The sequence below is a fragment of the Cnephaeus nilssonii genome (assembly GCF_951640355.1).
Source record: "Cnephaeus nilssonii genome assembly, chromosome: 6".
Lineage (NCBI taxonomy): Eukaryota > Metazoa > Chordata > Mammalia > Chiroptera > Vespertilionidae > Cnephaeus > Cnephaeus nilssonii.
The window spans coordinates 17,924,744-17,944,205 of NC_137077.1; the positions used below are offsets into that span (position 1 = coordinate 17,924,744).

The following is a 19,462-nucleotide window of genomic DNA, read 5'->3' on the forward strand; positions in this document are numbered from 1 at the left end:
AGAAAAAAGTCGATGCCCTTCTAAACTTGTTATGCATTCCACTTACTTCACCCCACAACAGCCGGTGAGACTGGTACATACTTTTCTTATCCACATTTAATGGTAGAGGAAACTTGAAACACAGAGAAGTTAAATGACTTGCTCATGGAAATCAGACCAGAATTCCTTCTCTAGTTACTATTCTCTTAACCCCAACAATTACCAAGTGTCATCAGAGATCCCAGGCAAGAAGGATATGCAAATATCCCTTGTCTAATAAACCTCATGTTTCAATATATCTCCCATTTTTATAGTTTTCACTATCATTTCAAATTATACCATAACACTGTTTATTAGTAATCCTATCTAATAAAAGAGAAACATGCAAATTGACAGTACCTCTGCTACATCCACCAGTCAATCAGAGTGAGTATGCAAATTAACTCAACAAAGATGGCGGTTAATTTGCATATGTGGGCCCCAAGCGGCCTGGGTCCCGAGAACATCCTCGGTCAGTGTGCTCCCACAGGGGGAGCACTGCTTAGCCAGAAGCCGGGCTCATGGCTAGCGAGTGCAGTGGCAGTGGCAGGAGCCTCTCCTGCCTCCGCCGCAGCGCTAAGGAGCAGAGAGCTGAGCAGTAAGGAGCAGGGAGCAGGCGGGCGGTAAGGAGCAGGGGGGTCCCAGACTGCGAGAGGGCACAGGCTGGGCTGAAGGACCCCCCCAGCCCAGTGCACAAATTTTGTGCACCAGGCCTCTAGTTATACTATAACACTTTATTAATCTTCATGTCATCAGGGCACTTAAATATATGTACTATATATGCTATATCTACCCTATATGATATAGTACTATATAACATAGGACTAACACATAATAATAGTACTTAAATTGTCTTCTAGAATTTTGTTCAAATTAGGAAAAAAACTGTATAGAAATGATTGACTGTTTTCTCTTTCTAACTAGAAAATAGGTTTTTTAAGGGCAGATGGTGACTGACTAGGTTCCCCATTGTATTTCCACTCCCCAGCATCATTCTTGCAACTTTCTTCACTCCTATTATAAAGTCAATAATTGACTTTTTTTAATCTAATAAGAAAGGTCAAGGTGCGGTTATTAGTGGAAAATAAATAACCATGATGCTTATTTTTTGTTTTATAAAAATAATCTCAAAATGCCTCTTTCTATGTGAGGCTTTCACAAGAAAAAGTAATTGTTAAGTGTCTCTATTCTTGCTATGCAGTCTTTGCTATCACTATACAGGCAGATTGCCGAGAAAGCATTAAGTCAGATTATATTATGCTTCATAATATTGAAGTGTTCCTTTTTCCAATAAACATCAACTCTGCGAAAAAAAATTGTGAAACTGACATTGTTTTGACAGAAAAGCTGCTTTGGGTTTTATTTCTTAAGTCTGTGTTTAATATAATATAACAGAAAGCAAGCTGTTCTGCTTCAAGTGAGTCTAAGAAACAGAACCAGCATTGCCTGTGAGTAGTGACACATTTTCAAGATTACTGAGGCAGGAAAGCAGAGAATACACTTGATTTAACAAAACCTGTACAGTGTAACACAACCTGTATTTAAGCTCTTATAGAAATCAAACATACTAATAATATAACAAACTATGGACTAAAGATGCAGAAAAATAGCTCTCACGGGATCAGATTGCAGGAAGGAATTCTAGAGGTCAGTTAGGCCAGCCTAAGTTTATAAATAAGGACACTCAACAATATAGAGGTGAAGCAGTTTACCTGTAGTAACAAAATTCACAGCTGATGATGAGGATGATGATCATCCTATCTAATAAAAGAGTACCATACCGCAAATCGCCCGCACCTCCACTACACCCACAAGCCATGCCCACCAGCCAATCAGGAGCGAGTATGCAAATTAACCCAACCAAGATGGCTGCGGCCATGGAGTGAGCAGGAGGCTTGGGTTTCCCTGGCAATGGAGGAAGCCAAGCTTCCCGCACACCCTGGCCAGCCCTGGACTCCACTCAAGGCTACAAAGTTTCAATTATAGAAGAAAAATAAATCCCAACAAAAATGACAGCAGCCACAGAGCTGGAGAGAGCAGGAGGCTTGGGTTTCCCCAGTGATGGAGGAAGCCAAGCTTTCTGCCTGCCCTGGCCTGCCCTGGCCTCTGCTCAAGGCTACAAAGTTTCAATTATAGAAGATAAGTAAATCCCAGATACCAGAGCCTCCACTTGAGTTGCCAGGGGGCATGGCCAGCCTGCAAACCACCACAGGCCCCTCGTCCAGGCCATCCCATGCCTCAAGGAAACCCCCACCCTGATCCGGAACATCCTTCAGGGCAAACCAGCTGGCCCCCACCCGTGCACCAGGCCTCTATCCTATCTAATAAAAGAGTAATATGCAAGTTGACCATCACTCCAACACACAAGATGACTGCCCCCATGTGGACATAAGATGGCTGCCACAAGATGGCCAGCAGGGGAGGGCAGTTGGGAGGGACCAGACCTGCAAGGGAGGGCAGTTGGGGCAATCAAGCCTGCAGGGGAGGGCAGTTAGGGGTGACCAGGCCTGCAGGGGAGGGCAGTTAGGCATCAATCAGGCTGGCAGGGTAGTGGTTAGGGGGTCATCAGGCTGGCAGGCAGAAGCAGTTAGGGGCAATCAAGAAGGCAGGCAGGTGAGCAGTTGGGAGCCAGCAGTCCTGGATTGTGAGAGGGATGTCCGACTGCCTGTTTAGGCCCGATCCTACTGGGCCTAAACAGGCAGTCGGACATCCCTCGAGGGGTCCCAGATTGGAGATGGTGCAGGCTGGGCTGAGGGACACCCCCCCTCCCCCCCGTGCACGAATTTCATGCACGGGGCTCTAGTCATATAATAATAAGGATCAATACTAATCACGGGGAGGAGGAGCAGAAGGGAAATAGGGGAAAGGTTCTGAAAAGGTGATGGCTTGAGCACCTCTGCTGCCCTCCCTTCTCCTTTCTAGTCCCACCACTAACCTCTCTGAGCTGATCACCAGCTGGTGCAGGAGGCAAATGGGTCCCACCAGGCTGATGGGTCCCAGGAGGCAGGGGTAATGTTTAAAATGTAGATTTCATTATTATTCAGGTATGGATGAGGTTCACAGAGCAGGAGACAATTGCCATGGAAAAGATAGTTTATTGTAGTTCCCCAAAAAGAAGAGCCACAGCACCCCACACAGGGCCACACGGGGAAGCACCAGGGTTGGTGAGAGGTGGAGGGAGCAAGGGGGAAAGTGGACAGACAAGAGCCTTCGTTGTGGTTCTCCTGGGACAGGATGGATGGGGTAGGGAAAGCAGACTCAGCTGGTTTAGGACTGGCTAGTTTAAGGAATTTCAGTGGGCTCTGGTAGTCTGCCAGCTGTCCCGGGGGTGATGAAGGTAGGGGAAGAGTGGCCCAGAGTGCAAGAGCCCAGCAAAGGACAATAAAGTTGCTGATTAGTGTTTGGGTTGTGGGCTCTGGAGTGGCTAGTTTGCATATGAAAGGCATGTTCAATGAAAAGTGATGTGCTAATCTCTAGTTACTGGCTAGTTTCTCCCTAAATAGCAAGGCGCCAGATGTCAAAGCATCAGAAACGCAGAAAACAAAAAGGCCTGGTCAAATACAGGTTAGAACAGAGAGGTGGTACAAGACCTTCATCCTCTGAGCTGGAGGAGAGCCTGGGAGCTAGAGGCAGGCTTCCTTGGGTCAAACACCAGAGGGGTGTCCTGGAGAGAGCTGGAAACAACGTCCCTGAGTTTCTCCGGGGTTTCTGAGGGGCTGTGAGCTTTCTGCTGACTGGTCCACTGACTCAAGCAGGTCCACTTTTGGTTGGCTCCGACCTGTTCTTCCCCCAGCAGCCAGGACTGTATTTGAAAACGTAACCATCCCAGCTTAGCTCTTCCCATTGGGCTGCCCCAGCCCACTCTGTCCAGTCTGTCCTTGTCTCACTACAGTTCCAGAACATGCCCAGCTCGTCCTGACCTCGAGCCTACAACTCACTGCTCCTTCTGCCTCTACAATGCATACTTAGTGACCCACATTTAAGGTGTGGGGTTAAATGCCACCTCCATGGAGAGGCCTTCCCTATTTACTTAAATGGGCAGCCATCTCTTCCTTGTTCTTTATCAATAGATCTTATCCACGTCTTTCATAACACTAACAATTCATAATTATATACATATACTTAATTCACTACCATATATTAGCTTTCTATATCCTTGCTGATTTCCTGTCTAATTGTTATCGCATACATATTTTATTTTATACAATATTGATTTTATTACATTTTATAAATATTAAAGTATTTATTTTATACAATATTTATATGATATGAATCCATGATATAATATGCACTCCTATATGGTGTTTACTTGTTTATTTCTGTCTCCCACACTAAGACCAGGGATTACATTTGTTTGATCTAAAATAACCTCCAAGATCCTCACAAAGAGTCTGGCACGCAGTAAATAATCAAAAACTATTTGGTAAATAAATTGAGCCTGAGTATTCATAAATATTGCCCCATATAAATGTTCTTAGGTAATAGTGTGCCTGAAAATAAGTTAAAATTTTTCACCAATGGCTTCAGTGTAATATATGTTTAAGTGTTCTTACCGATTCTCATTTTTGTTTTGGCCAATAACATGATATGAGGAAGATAGACATTTTTCAAAGGCTGTAATGGACTTGCATAGTCAGTGTTTGATGAAGGAAATTCAATTGTTTCTCCAAAAGTTAGCATCTGTAAAAGAAACTTGTAATGAGTAATTAGCTAAAGTGGTTTGGAATAAAGGAAAAAAAAAAAGAAACAGAATAATAAGTTTCTAAATCTTGGGAACTCAAAAGCACTCTTACCTGTTCAATAAGAATGTTGTGAGACTGAGTCAACAAATGTAATTTTTCTGTTTTTGAAGAGAGCATTTCCTTGAATTTCTCTGCCCTTGTTAAGTCATCCAGCAAAAGCAAGCTTCTCGCCAGAGTTAAATAAGATCTCGGAGAAATAAACTCACTTCCTTCAAGCAAATGTATTATGGCCTATTAAAATAAAATTATTCCTTTGATCGTATTGTTTGCAATTCACTGAAACAAGAGCTGGCCATATTGACTGTCATGCATTCAGTAACTAATGGGATATAAAATTCTCTCCTTTTGTTCTACACTGAATCCTTTGGTAACTATCAACGAGAATGAAATTTCCTTCCTACCTGAAGGTTTGTTATGATGTCTGCCCTTAAATGCTTTTCTTGTAGGCCAATGATTACAGCTTGCATCAAGAATTCAGCCTGTAGCTCCCTGTCGCCTGCACTTTCTGCCTCCACACACACTTCATTGATGAGGCTAACGTAATCTGTCATATCATTTTCTAAAATAAACAAATGTAGTTATTTAAAATGCACTGAGAGTAACAACATATATACACATAATATGCCCCACATTCATCACAGGAATATTGTGTAATATAGAAGAACAGGAATATACAAAGAGACAGAAAACAGACTACATGAGACATTGAAAATAAATGTGTTGTAATTTGGGGGGGAGGCACTTTACGGTATCCAAATGCTGCAAAACCAGTAATAACATTGCATGAGATAATTTAATTTGGGAGATTGATAGAGATGGGTGGATAAATAGGTTTACAAGTAGATAATTATTCATCACTGTAAGAATTAACATTCCTGTGAGCCAGCCTGTGTAATCTAAGAACTTTATAAGTGTAACCCATTCAATTTCAACAATAATCCTATGAAACAGGTACACTTGCCTCCATTGTACAGAGAAGGAAGTCAGGCATTGGTGGGTTGAGAGACTTGGCCAAGGTCACACAGCAAGGAAGTGGTAGTCCGAGCACTGGAACCCAGGCAGCTGGCTCCAGAACCTGTGCTCCGGACCCCTCACCCTATGCTGCCTGCTTTGCATACATCAGCAACGTAAGTGCCATTTTCAGTGATACAAGGGACTACTGAAAATGATTATCCTTTTTTATAAAATATATTTTACTGATGTTTTACAGAGAGGAAGGGAGAAGGATAGAGAGTTAGAAACATCGATGAGTGAGAAACATCAATCAGCTGCCTCCTACATACCCCCTACTAGGGATGTGCCCACAACCAAGGTACATGCCCTTGACCAGAATTGAACCTGGGACCCTTCAGTCCGCTAGCCGACGCTCTATCCACTGAGCCAAACCAGTTAGGGCGAAAATGATTATTCTTACGTAAGAACCTGAATTTTTTATTCTGGAAACAAATTAATCTAGAGAGCTATAAAATGTTAATGTTAATAAAATATATCCCAATAAAATCTCTGTTACCGCCCTAGCTGGTTTGGCTCGGTGGATAGAGTGTTGGCCTGTGGACTGAGTTCCAGGTTCGATTTCAACCAAGAGCACATGCCTGGGTTGCGGGCTCGATCCCCAATAGGGGGTATGCAGGAGGCAGCCAATCAATGATTCTCCTTCATCATTGATGTTTCTATCTCTCCCTCTCTCTTCCTCTCTGAAATCAATAAAAATATATCTATATTAAAAAAACCTCTGGTCCTAACCAGTTTGGCTCAGTGGTCAGAGCGTCGGCCTGCGGACTCAAGGGTCCCAGGTTCGATTCTGGTCAAGGGCATGCACCTTGGTTGCGGGCATATACCCAGTGGGGAGTGTGCAGGAGGCAGCTGGTCGATGTTTCTCTCTCATCGATGTTTCTGACTCTCTATCCCTCTCCCTTCCTCTCTGTAAAAAAATCAATAAAATATATTTTAAAAAAACCTTTGTTACCTACATGAAATCACTTTTTATAAAAACTTTGATTAAGAAAATAGGATATTTGTACCTTTCACGATTCCAATGCCACGGATCTGTGCAACAAACGCAGTCACCAATGCTAAGCGGCACCTCAACCACAGATGAATGTTGAAATATTCTCGAGAATTTAGGGAGATAGGATCTAAAAATTCATTATCATCTTTATTTTCAATGGCCTAAAACAATATTAAAATCATGGTTATCTTCACATTAATAGTGGCAAAGTTCTAGTCTAATGCTAAATGTACTTACTATAAGTTAAAAGAAGCATCCAATATCATTTAATAGTATTAAATTTTAAATTTTAGAAATTTTTGTACATTCTAGAAAACATAAAAAATACACACACAAAAACAAACAAATAAAAGCACCCATAATCCCACAATCCTCTATTAACATTCTGGTCTACTGCTTTTCAGCTTTTCTTTTTCTCTCTATACCCATTGTTGACAAACAGTCTTACAGTCTGAATTTATCACTGCAAATGATAGTATCCGCAGTTTCCATGCCCTCAAAATTTTTGTAAACATCATCTGAAAGACTGAATAATAATAAATAATACTCGCTAATATCTATTGCGTGCTCCTCATGTATCAGGCACTGTGCTACATGCTTTATACACATTATCTCATTTAATCCTCTTGACAAGCCCAAGAGGAGTTATTATTTGTTTTACCCATGGGAGACCTGAGTCTCTGAAAGGTTATCTATTTGCTTAAACTTCATATTTTGGCAAAGGTGAGACTCAAACTTGTGTCTTTCTGACTTTAGAGCCCACAGTCTTAATCTCCTCTGTTGTATCACTATATTCTGCTCACATCCCAAAATTACATCATTGATCTATCATCCTTATTAATACTCTTTACAAAGGGTGCCCCAGGACCAGAGCTACTGGGAGGGAGACGCAAAGGGAGCTTTTTCCAGGGAATGGCAGCAACCCATCCTATTTAGAAATCTGGGAACTTCAAAGTCATTCAGACCAACACCCATTTGTTCTAGGAATTCCCTGCTTTGCATCTCTGATAGCTCACCATCTCCCACCAATTAGCAGTATCTGCTGTCAAGGAGCAGCTCTGGGGACGGGCAGGGGGCTGGAGTCTGGATAGACAGGTGAGAAGCACAGAAGAGGAGGGTGAGCTGTTCCCAGAAATGGTAAGAAGTGAACAACAGAAGCCTGGCAGCAGAATGGTGACCACAAGGGCACAAGTAATGGAAGAGTCTAGTTGGATTAGCATCCACATACCTTAATCTCTCAGAGCCTACAATTTCTGTTACTGTCCAAAAGCCCCGTCACAAGTAAACCGGGGTTTGTCAGCCTTGGCACTGCTGGCACTGTGTGGCAGATAATTGTCGTGGGAAACTGTCCTGTGCATTGTAGGATGTTGAGTAACTTAGTTGACCTCTACCCACTATATGCCAATAGCGTCCCCTCTAGGTGTGACAACCAAAACATCTCCAGACATTGCCAAATGTCTCTTGGGGAGGCAACGTAGCCCCCAATGAACAACCATTTCTTTAAGTCAATTTTCAGAACTAGAATGCTTTTTAGAACTTTTATTACTTTTAATATAGTTAGAAACGAGTCTCTACTTAGGACAATTAGTGTTACTTACTTGTAATGACAGTGAATATTAGCAATTTTATTCATAATATCTATATATATAAAAGACTAATATGCTAAGTGTCCCTCTGCTGGTCCAACCGGTTGTTATGATGCACACTGACCACCAGGGGCAGATGCTCAATGCAGGAGCTGCTGAGCTGCAGTGACTTGGCAGCAGCAGTTCTCAGGTGACGCACCCCGAAATCAGAGAGGAGGGAACCCGATTCCTCACAGGGCCATGCAATTCCACCTTCGGCAGTGGGTTATGTTGTTGCTGGGGCACTGTTGGCCCTAAATCTGGTTTACTGCACACTTGCATTTGTGTTCCAAACTCTGTACAACAGCAACTTTGCAGAGTGCCCTCTCTCACTCCAGGACCCCTTGGGGGATGTCAGAGTGCTGAATTCGGCCTGATCCCCGCAGGCCAGGCTGAGGGACCCCACCTGCTGGAGGGACCCCGCTCACTCTGCAGATGCTGGGGAGGGACCATGGAAGGTTGGCTCCAGGGTATGTCTGGCCCATCTTACCCAGTCTTGCCATGCTGGCCACCTTCTAATTTCCTTTCAATGTGCACGAATCTGTGCACTAGGTCACTAGTCCTATATAATAAAAGGCTAATATGCAAATTGTCCCCTCAACTTGGAGTTTGGGAGTTTGACCAGGGGGCGGGGCTGGCTGGCCAACCACCCTCGGCTCCTCCTCCCAGCTGGCCCTGCCCCCAATTACCCCCCACCCCGATAGGGGGAGGGGCCAGCCTGCCAACTGTCCATGGCCCCTCCCTCTGGGGTGGGTCGGATGGACCCCACCTGTGCACGAATTCATGCACTGGGCCTCTAGTTTAAAATAATAAGCAAAGATTCTACATGATGAATCTTTATATTTCAAACAATGCTATTTTATCAAGTTACTTGATCTCATAAAAAATCCAATAAAATTTAAAATACTTTGCAACACCAGTTGTCAAAAATATTTGAGAGCTTAAATAGGGAAGAATATAACTATGAGAAATCCAAAGTAGGAAACAGCACAGGTGTCATACTGGTAATGCTAACGTAACAAAAACGTGAGATGAAAAGAAAAATAAAGTGAAACAACATTATTTACTAGTGAAATCAGACCTATAATTTTGTACTGCCACATTTGGTGGGACTTCAGTGATTATACATCCAATTCCATCAGTTCACAAATGAGATTTACATTTAAAAATACTATAAAAGTTTAAGAGACTTGCCCAAGGTATGCCAGTTAAAAACAGCATAAACAGGGCTTAAACACAGATCTTTATACTCCATATTCAATGTTTTTTCTACTTTATCCCTTTGTTTTTATCCAACTAATTAATAAGAATAAGCATTAAATTCATACGTACAGAAGCTTCTAGAGAGAGGGAACTCTCTGTGTCAACTTGTACCGCCTTCTTTTGAAAAAGTTTTGAATCCTGGAGAAGCTTAAGTGTGGAAAATACTATTGCAACACTAAAATAAAGAATATATTTTAAATGTTATTAGTTTTACACTTGTGGCATTTGTATGTTACTTCCTCCAAAGCACCTTCCCACTGCCCCATTCACCCCCAAAACTGTTTGGTGGCCTTCTATGCACCCTAATAGTGCCCTGGTCTAACCATGTGTTCTAATTTATCACACTGTTTAATTGTGTATAAACTGCTCTACAGCTCATCTGTCTCATTCCCTGTTGGAACCCAGAACCTAGTATCTGGGACAGAATACTAGTAGAACCAGAAAAATATTTTAAAATGAAAGTGAGTGAATGCAAGAATGAATAAATAAAAGTTTCCAAGATTTAAAACAAAATTTACTGACAATATCACTAATAAAATGAGCAAATGTGCATTTAAATAAATCAGAATGAGGTTCTCCAGCTTTTTGAGGTTAGTTATAATATTGTTACTTAATGCTATCTACTTAGAAACTCTAAAGCTGAATTATTGTTGAATCAGTGTCTAGTGAGAAGGGAAATGTACTAAATTAAGAAAGTAGAAGCCAGGAAATAGAAATTCTTCTTATTTATCATTTTATACATATGATTGTCTGCAGTTTAGACCATTATATCCTCCTCCCCTCCAGAATAATAAATTTATAATTGACATCACCCTTTTCAAAATATTTAGATAATATACATCTCAAGAGGCTTCTTCTTTTGAAAATCTATCCCCAAACAAAATTTGAAATACAGAACAATCCGCCCGGCCAGGTGTGGCTTGGTAGTTGAGTGTTGACCTATGAACCAGGAGGTAACAGTTAGATTCCCAGTCAGGGTGCATGCCTGGGTTCAGGCTTGAACCCCAGTAGGGGGCATGCAGGAGGCAGCCAAATCAATGATTCTCATCATTGATGTTTCTATCTCTCCCCCCCACTCTCTGAAATAAATAAAAATATGTTTTAAAAACAAGAAAGAAATACAGAACAGTCTATATAGCTGAAGATACTTATCATAGTGCTATTTATAACATGGAAGAAAGATGGGATGAAATCCAAATGGACAATACACCCACCTATCTAATTCTCCACTTGAACAGTTAATTGACAACCACACTTAACAGGTGTTATAGGTTGAATTGTGTGCTGCCAGAAAGATATGTTGACATCCTAAATCTTAGTACCTCAGAATAATTATCTGAGGAAATCAAATTAAAACTATGTCATTAGGATGGATCCTATTCTAATTTGACTGATGTACCTAAAACAAGAAGTTTGGACAGAGAGAGAAATATCCATAGAGGGAAGAGGATGTGAACACACACAGGAAGAGGAAGGCCATGTATTGGAGTGATGCATCTATAAGCCAAATATTGTTGGCAAAATCAGAAACTAGAAAAAGCAAGGCAGGGCTCTCCCTACCTGGAGCTGTCAGAAAGAGCATGGCCCTACTAACACTTGGATTTTGGACTTCTATCCTCCAAAACTGTGAAACAATAAAACTGGATTGTTTTAAGCCACCCAGTTTTGGGTCCTTTGTTAAGGCAGCCCTAGGAAACTAGCAGAATAGATTAAAAGCAGCTCCTCTTGCTTCCACCTCCTCCACCAAACTCTGTCTGTCCTCCATCCCACAGGCAGAGCTCAGAATCACCATTGCTTCCTCTTTAACTCACACTCTATGTTCAACCCACCAACAAGCTCTGTCAGCTTCAACTTTGAAATATGGACACCAGCCAGCAGCCCCTCACCTTACCTCCTCCACAGCTAAGTCCTCTGCCCAAGCCATCATCATCTCCAGGCTGTAGGAGCTTCCTGACCAGACTCCCCTGTGCCTCTAGCCCCTGCAGTCATGGTCTCCAGATAGCAACCCCAGCAATCACATCAAGATATAAATCAGAACATGACACTTCCCCCATACACATTCCAGAGGCTTCCTGTGTCCTTGGACTATGTTCAGTACACCTCCTCATTCGGGTTGGTTACTGAGGTTTCTGGCCTAGTATATGACCAACTTTGTCACTGTCCACGCATGCTTGGGAGAAGGTATAGTCTCTGTTTGTAGGCTCCCAGAGTATTGAAATGGGATTATTATAAGGATTCAATGATGTATTCTTCCATTTGTTAAAAAATATGGGTTGAGCACCTGCTATGGGCCAGGAACAAATCTAAGGTCTTTGGATATGAGAAACTTTGTGCAATTATTGATTTTTAAATTTCCAAGGTTCTACTGAGTCATTAAAATGGCATAGATATTGGTAGACTAATGAATTGTTTCTGATTATATAAACTTACTGGTTTTTATTTAAAGTAAAACTAAACAAACAAGCAAGAAAACAAGAAAAATGTAACACTGATGCATTATGTATAAAGGTATGAAAATTCCACTCCCCAACAACCTCCTCCCTCAAGGATCCACGTGTGTTTCTATGACACCTTGTTTACTGGGTAGCTTCAGAGGTTAGCACAGGATGGCTACTAGACCCTGTGGGGAATAAGGCGTGCTCAACCCATGCTTCTGAATTAGAAGCCCAAATTTTGATATCAAGAGAAATGAGGTATGAGAACCCTTGCTGGTTTGGCTCAGTGGATAGAGCATCGGCCTGAAGACCGAGGAGTCCCGGGTTCGATTTCGGTCAAGGTCACATGCCTGGGTTGCCAGCTTGATCCCCAGTAGGGGGCATGCAGGAGGCAGCCGATTGATGATTCTCTTTCATCATTGATGTTTCTCTCCCTCTCCCTTCCTCTTTGAAATCAATAAAAATATTTTTTTTAAAAAAGAGAGAAATGAGGTATGAGGCTTCAAATCTTGCTGACCCAAAAACTTAATAAATAAAATAAAGCATACTAGTATGTACTAATCTTCTTGGTATTACTATGGACTAATCCACCTGGCGCTACTTAGTTGCAAAATGGAAAATTTCTAGTTTCTCTTCTCCACACGAAAGACAGAGTGTGGAAGGATTACCCACTATAAACAGTCTAAAATCCCAAAGGAAGGAAGTTTCATTCTGACACAAAATTAACAGGCTCAGATGTTATCCCATTTAGACAATAAATTAAATAGAAAGAAGGATAGACAGGAACACTTATTTAAAAACAAAAAAAAGACAGGATTCTGAGAGAGGCAACCCTAACAAGTAGAAATATCATTTGAATAATTTTGATCCCATTTATTTCTTATTACCATTCATGGCAAAAGTGGTCAGTTTGTTCTCCTAAAATCCATGCGGCTCACTTTACCTGCCACTCTAGGGAGTGTGCCTTTCAATTTCCTTGACACGTAATTATATTAGAAGTATCATGAAATGTCAAGCTAACCCTCATTTGGGAAAGAGACTGTCCAACACTTTCAGCAGCTCCCAAACAGAAGCTCATGGGGGGTAAAGTTCACCTAAGAGAAACTCATTCATCCTGACAGTAGGCTTCCCCAAATGACACCTCTGCTGCAAAAAAAAAAAAAGGCAATAATTTGAAAGTTTTGCAGGTTTTGTCCCAAGGGCCAGGTTGATGTATTTAAAATAGGAGTGATTCTGATACACTTGCACATTATTTGCATGTTCTATCTGGTCTTCAAATTCAAGTTCTATTGTAACACTCCTTTCAGTGGCCATTTGGTAATTATTAGTTTCTAATTTCCTTCTTCCCTAAAAAAAATCACTCATGTCCTCCATGCCAAAGGGTCTAAGATATGTAGAGAGCTGGGAAAAGGATGAAGGCTGCTGTTGCTGTGTGGGACACCATGGAAGAAAAGAGTTCTATATTTTCCATATGCTTCTACAGGAAATCATAGAATCATAAATTTTATTGTCATACCTATCTAAAAACACATATTTAGATATGTTCACATATCGTATATTTTCTATAGGAAATTATACAGTAAAAGTTCCTTCTCTCTTCTAACTTCAAAGAAGAAAATAATATATTATAATGCAAGGCCTATTTTATCATCAATCAACTACCATAGGATTCATAAAGACAGGCATAGCCAAGCCTGCGTGGCTCAGTGGTTGAGCATCGACCTATGAACCAGGAGATCTTCATGGTTTGATTCTGGTCAGGGCACATTCCCAGGTTACAGGCTCAGTCTCCAGTGTTGGGCATGCAGGAGGAAGCCTATCAGTGATTCTCTCTTATCATGGATGTTTCTCTCTCTCTCTCCTTCTCCCTTCCTCTCTGAAATCTATAAAATATATTTTTAATTTTTTAAAAGACAGGCATAAATGTAACAATACTTCCCAAGCTTTTTAAAAATGTCAGCACTCATTTATACCCTTACAATTATTGAGAACCCCAAAGGGCTCCATCAATATTTATCATATTAGAACTTAAGCTGAGAAAATTTTAACTTCATGAGTATTTATTAATTTGTTTTAAAATAAAAACAATAAACTCATTACATGCTAATATAATAATGCATTTTAATAAAAACAACTGCCCTGGTTGGGTGGCTCAGTTGCTTTGAGTGTCGTCCTGTATACCAAAAGGTTCCATATTCAATTCTCAGTCAGGGCACATACCTAGGTTGCAGATTCAGTCCCCAGTCTGATGTGTACAGGTGGCAATTGATTGATGTTTCTCTCTCACATGGATCTCTCTCTCTCTCTCTCTCTCTCTTTTTTAAAAAAATATATTTTATTGATTTTTTACAGAGAGGAAGAGAGAGAGGGATAGAGAGCTAGAAACATCGATGAGAGAGAAACATCGATCAGCTGCCTCCTGCACACCTCCCACCGGGGATGTGCCTGCAACCAAGGTACATGCCCTTGACCGGAATCGAACCTGGGACCCTTGAGTCCGCAGGCCGACGCTCTATCCACTGAGCCAAACCAGTTTCGGCTCTCTCTCTCTCTTTCCCCCCCCCCCCCTCTCTCTCTCTCTCTCTCTCTCAAATCAATAAAAACATTTACTCGAGTGAGGATTTTTAAAAAAAGAAAAGAAAAACAACGATATTTTCCAAAACATCAAGAAATTAGTGAGAAGAATTCCATTGTTTTCACTTTTTTTTTTTTTTTTTTTTTTTTTTGCAAATCTAATGTCTGGCTTAAGAGAAAATCTTCTTAATAGACTTTTTTATGTGCTTTTACTTTCAGTATGTTGTGGCATACTGTTTTGGCTTAAGTATATGAAGAAGACTAGGTTGCACAGAGAGTCATTAGAAATGGGAGGAGTATTTTAATAACTTCTTTGAATATTTGTGAATATTATTCTTTGATGCTATACTAAAATGTGGTAAGTGATAATTTCTTAAAAGTTTGTTACAATGTGGGATCTAATACCACACACTGATGAACTTTTCCTAGTCCCTTATATCAAAACCTATTGGTCTATCTCAGCAATTTTCAACTGGAGTGCAGCAAGAATTTTTAAAATATGCAATACCTGACTATTTAGTCAGGGGCACTGACCTCTTTTCCCTTGTCAAATAAAAAATGACAACAGCCAATATAACAATAACTGTATGGTATGAATTCTCTGTCTTGAACCATAAATATATAGGTCTTAATAGAGTTGTATCTTATTGGTCATGCTGCATAATAAGGATGCATCTGATTGGTTAATTCCTTGTACCAAAAATTCTTAAATACAAGGGTAGGAGAATCTCTACGGGTGTTACTAGATTTTTTTTAGTCTCTTTGGAGCAAAATAGTAGTAACTACTATTTTTTTAATCAATCAAAATTATAGCTAATTTTTGGTCAACAAAATTTTTTTTTTTTTTGGTGTGCTGCAGAATTTTAGAAATTAGTTTATATGAGCCATGGACAAAAAAGGTTACAAATCACTAGTCTATCTTGTTAATTAGGATTTTGGAACATCATGCACTGGTCATTTGGAAAACATTAACTTCTTGAGCATGAAGATCCCCTTAATGTTGAAACACTTCATTATACAATTTTAGAAATGATACTTGTTAACATTACTACCAATCTCTTTCAAAAAATCTAAGCATTACAAAACTGTCAAGTTCATGGTGGCAAATACAAATTTTCCAAAATTCTACTTTTCCTATGAAAGGTTAGATGTTATGATTGCTAAAAAAATAATAATAATAATAAATACTATTTATTAGTTGTTTTCCTAGAAGTAGCTTGTCCATTTTGCTCCTTTTCAATAAAATGCCTGTCAAATATTCAAGTTTGAATAACCATATTTTGCAGGGTGTTTTTTCCTTTTTTCAAATAAAAAAATATTCCATGAATAAAAGAACAGCTGGTTCGGCTTTCTCAAGACAACTATTAACCTTTGATGCACAATAAAAGTGCTCTAGGTGTATTTCCCATTTAACATTCCTACAGAATATTAAAAATAGATTCAAGGATAGGGATTTATAAATGTAACAGATTCTACTGCTTCATGAAAGGCATTCTTAAGTTAACTGGCCTTTTTTTATTTCAAGTGTGTGGCAGTGAAATATGTGATAACTACAAGTATGGCCACGGCTTTGACTCATGGAAAGATGCCAGAAGTTTTACCACTGTTGCTTTTGCATCTTCAGTGCAAGTAACAACACAAGAAGGACAATCACATCTTAGTTTTATTATAAAAAGTTTTAACCTTACAGACCCCTGAAAGGATCTTAGGGACACCCCTAGAGATCTACAGACCACACTGTGAGAATCACTGCTCCAAGAAGACTTTATGGATTTTCATCACTGCTTAGAGACCACAAAAATTACAAATTTCCAAAACCTAGACTGTCTCTAGCATAAAATCTAATTTAGATATGGTTAATCACAGAATGGCCTTCAATCAAGGCTCACAGTGATGAGATGATTTTATGTTTCCAATCAAAACAAAAGGGATTTCTGCTGAATTGATTGCCTCTTTACAAAAGCTGCAGATGGACTTCTCCTTCATGATTATTATTATAATCCTCACCCGAGGACATGTTCATTGATTTTAGAGAGAGGAAGGGAGGGAGAGAAAGAAACATTGAATGGTTGCCTCCTGTACCCACTCCAACTGGAACTGAACCCACAACCCAGTTATGTGCCCTTATCCGGAATCGAACCTGCGACCCTTCAGGGTATGGGATGACACTCCAACAGAGCCACATTGGCCAGGGCCTTCTCCTTTTTGAAGAGAATGTCCATCTAAAAATTAACTCCCCTTCCAAATTCTGAATCTAATTCATGGAGTTGAATGCATGGAATTTCAATATCATAAAGAAAGTTAAGAAGATTTTAAAAAACCAAAATTGTAATCTGTAATTTTAAGAATAATAATGTTAAAACTACCTTGAAAAATAAAAAATGAGTAGGCTCTATTAATCTAGGAATTTATAAAATTTATCAGATTATGGGGAAGAAGAAACTCCTCTGTGCACAGACTCACCTGTACGCTGCCCGGTGTCTCTGCAGGGCGATGGCGGCGAGCTGAAGCCGGGCCTGCACCACAATCTCCAGCTGGCCTGCAGAGCACTGGGCAAGGCCCTTCTGGCCTGGCTGCTCCATCTCTGACACCAGGGAGTTCAGCCTGTCTTCAGCTTCTGTCAGTAAAATTGACTGAAAAAGAAGAAGACCACACAATTGCATAAGTTCAGAAATAATACAAGTAATGTCTCATTATTATTCACCAAATATTTTTTGTGCTGAAATAACTACCAATGGAAGACCAAAAAGGAAATTTGAACATTATCATCAATGAACAGCACAAAAGCAACAGAGAATGAAAAGGCAGGTCATGGCAAAAATAAACATGTACAACTGTTACCCTTTGTTGTATGTACAACCTATCACATACATGATTATTTACAGTAGTTATGGTCAAGAAAGTTACTGAAAACACTGAATTATCAAAATAATGAAAACCACTGTTCCTAAGGGAAATACAGAGATAGGTTCCTGGGAGCTTCTGGTCACAACATTTTTGTCAACTGGTCAATACGTAACTTTGTTCAATGTGTGTTTACACACATTATTTAATATACATTATAGATGCATTAACCCTGAACTCACAACCAATAGTTCTATAAATAATGCCTGACTGAAACAACTTATTTTTTCCATAAGGCACATCACAGCCCTCTTGCATTTAGAAACACTAAACAGCTCTTTAGGACTAGAGTTGTGGGTCATTTTAAATAATAAAATCAGCAACCGAAAATTCCAAAGATGTGACCATAAATAGACCATGAAAGAGATATTTGTTTATAGTATGCGAAAGTAAACAAAAACTCAGAGCATTGCCTTGTTAGGCCCAGCTGGGAATGTGTGTGCTGGGCAAGTCACATTTCTCTATGCTCTGCCCATGTCCACAAACGACCACAAAAGAGCCATAACTACTGATTTGGGGTTACAAATATAAATTTTAGTATTGGCAAATTAGCAAATACTGAATCTGTGAATAATCGGAACCAACTGCATTTCAAGTTAAGCTGTGGTCACATAACTAGCAATGTGAAGATAATGAGACTTTGGAGTAGGCAATCCATAGTAAAGAGCAACCTGACATGGCAAAATAGTAAGGGACTAACCAAGCTTTCAGGGAATGGGCCTCTAAAATCTTGTTTGTATAGAGCAGCAAATATTATACAAGTTCTAGGCCAATTTATATGATGATGGTTAACAATCAGAACGTCAAACCTCAGGGAAGGTAGGGGACAGTGGGGGTAAAGGGGAGAGATCAACCAAAGGACTTATATGCATGCATATGAGCCTAATCAATGGACACAAACAACAGGGGGGTGGGGCATGAGTGGGGGGTGGGGGTAATGGGGGAATAAGGACACATATGTAAAAAAAATATATAATAATAATAATAATTTTAAAAATTAAAAATTAAAAATATAAAAAAGAAATTGTGAGGTAACCAGAAACCCAAGAATGTCTGAGAACGTCTTTCTTACCATGCTAGCAGTCATCAGCTGTACGGTAATATACCTGGGGCAAATGGAGAAGTATTTTGGACTTATGTTCCTGACCCTTCATGGGTAAGAGCCCTTACATGGGCTGATCCCCCGCCTAATGTAGTCACCAATAATACCAAACACCTTGGTCATCCAGGAGGACCATGGGTGGGGCAAGGAAGTATAATTACACAGGGGTCTCCACCCAGCTTCCCTTTTGTATGACACAAAATCAAACCACTGTCCGTTTGTGTGTAAAATTAAAGAAAGGTTTCTGGCTTGTGTGGACACCAAAGGAAGGGACTATCACTACTTGCTCCTGGGAGAGGTGCAGAAAATATAACTAAGACCTTGTCTATACAAAAAGAAATTGACAGCCAGTTTGAAATGGAATTGCCATGGCCTAGAGCAAAGAATATCCTTACATGATATTATTCTCCAATGTCATTATAATTTTTCCCAGACTTGTGTTACCCCCATTACCTATAATAGTACCTCGCACCCTTGGGAATCAATAAAAAAATCATCTTTTTGGTGCTTGGAAACAAAGGTAACACATCTCTTGATATTTTAGAATTACAACAGCATAATATACAATTATCCCAAACTAACTTACAAACTAATTCTTTGAATGTCTGGCAGCAATTTAAAAAGGACATGTAAGGATTTAATCCCTTCCATTGTGTAGAAGGCCCCCTGGGAAGGCACCTGAGCAGTCTATATTGGCCCCTCTTGCCCTTTTGGCCAAGAGGGACCCTCTTCTCACAATCCAATTGCCCACAGCTGTTGCCTGAGCTTTCTGTTTATGCCGAGGTTGAAGC

General features: G+C 40.2%; 1 protein-coding gene across 1 annotated transcript in view; it reads right to left on the minus strand.

Annotated features, from left to right (window-relative positions):
• CFAP54 (cilia and flagella associated protein 54) overlaps window positions 1-19,462 on the minus strand; it is a gene marked incomplete at both ends in the record, with an annotated part of 248,988 nt that overhangs the window by 66,639 nt on the left and 162,887 nt on the right. Inside the window, 6 exon segments of the mRNA XM_079775504.1 lie at window positions 4,572-4,698; window positions 4,812-4,991; window positions 5,162-5,319; window positions 6,782-6,929; window positions 9,726-9,831; window positions 17,129-17,298. Of these exon segments, the coding sequence (XP_079631630.1) occupies window positions 4,572-4,698; window positions 4,812-4,991; window positions 5,162-5,319; window positions 6,782-6,929; window positions 9,726-9,831; window positions 17,129-17,298 (889 nt within the window).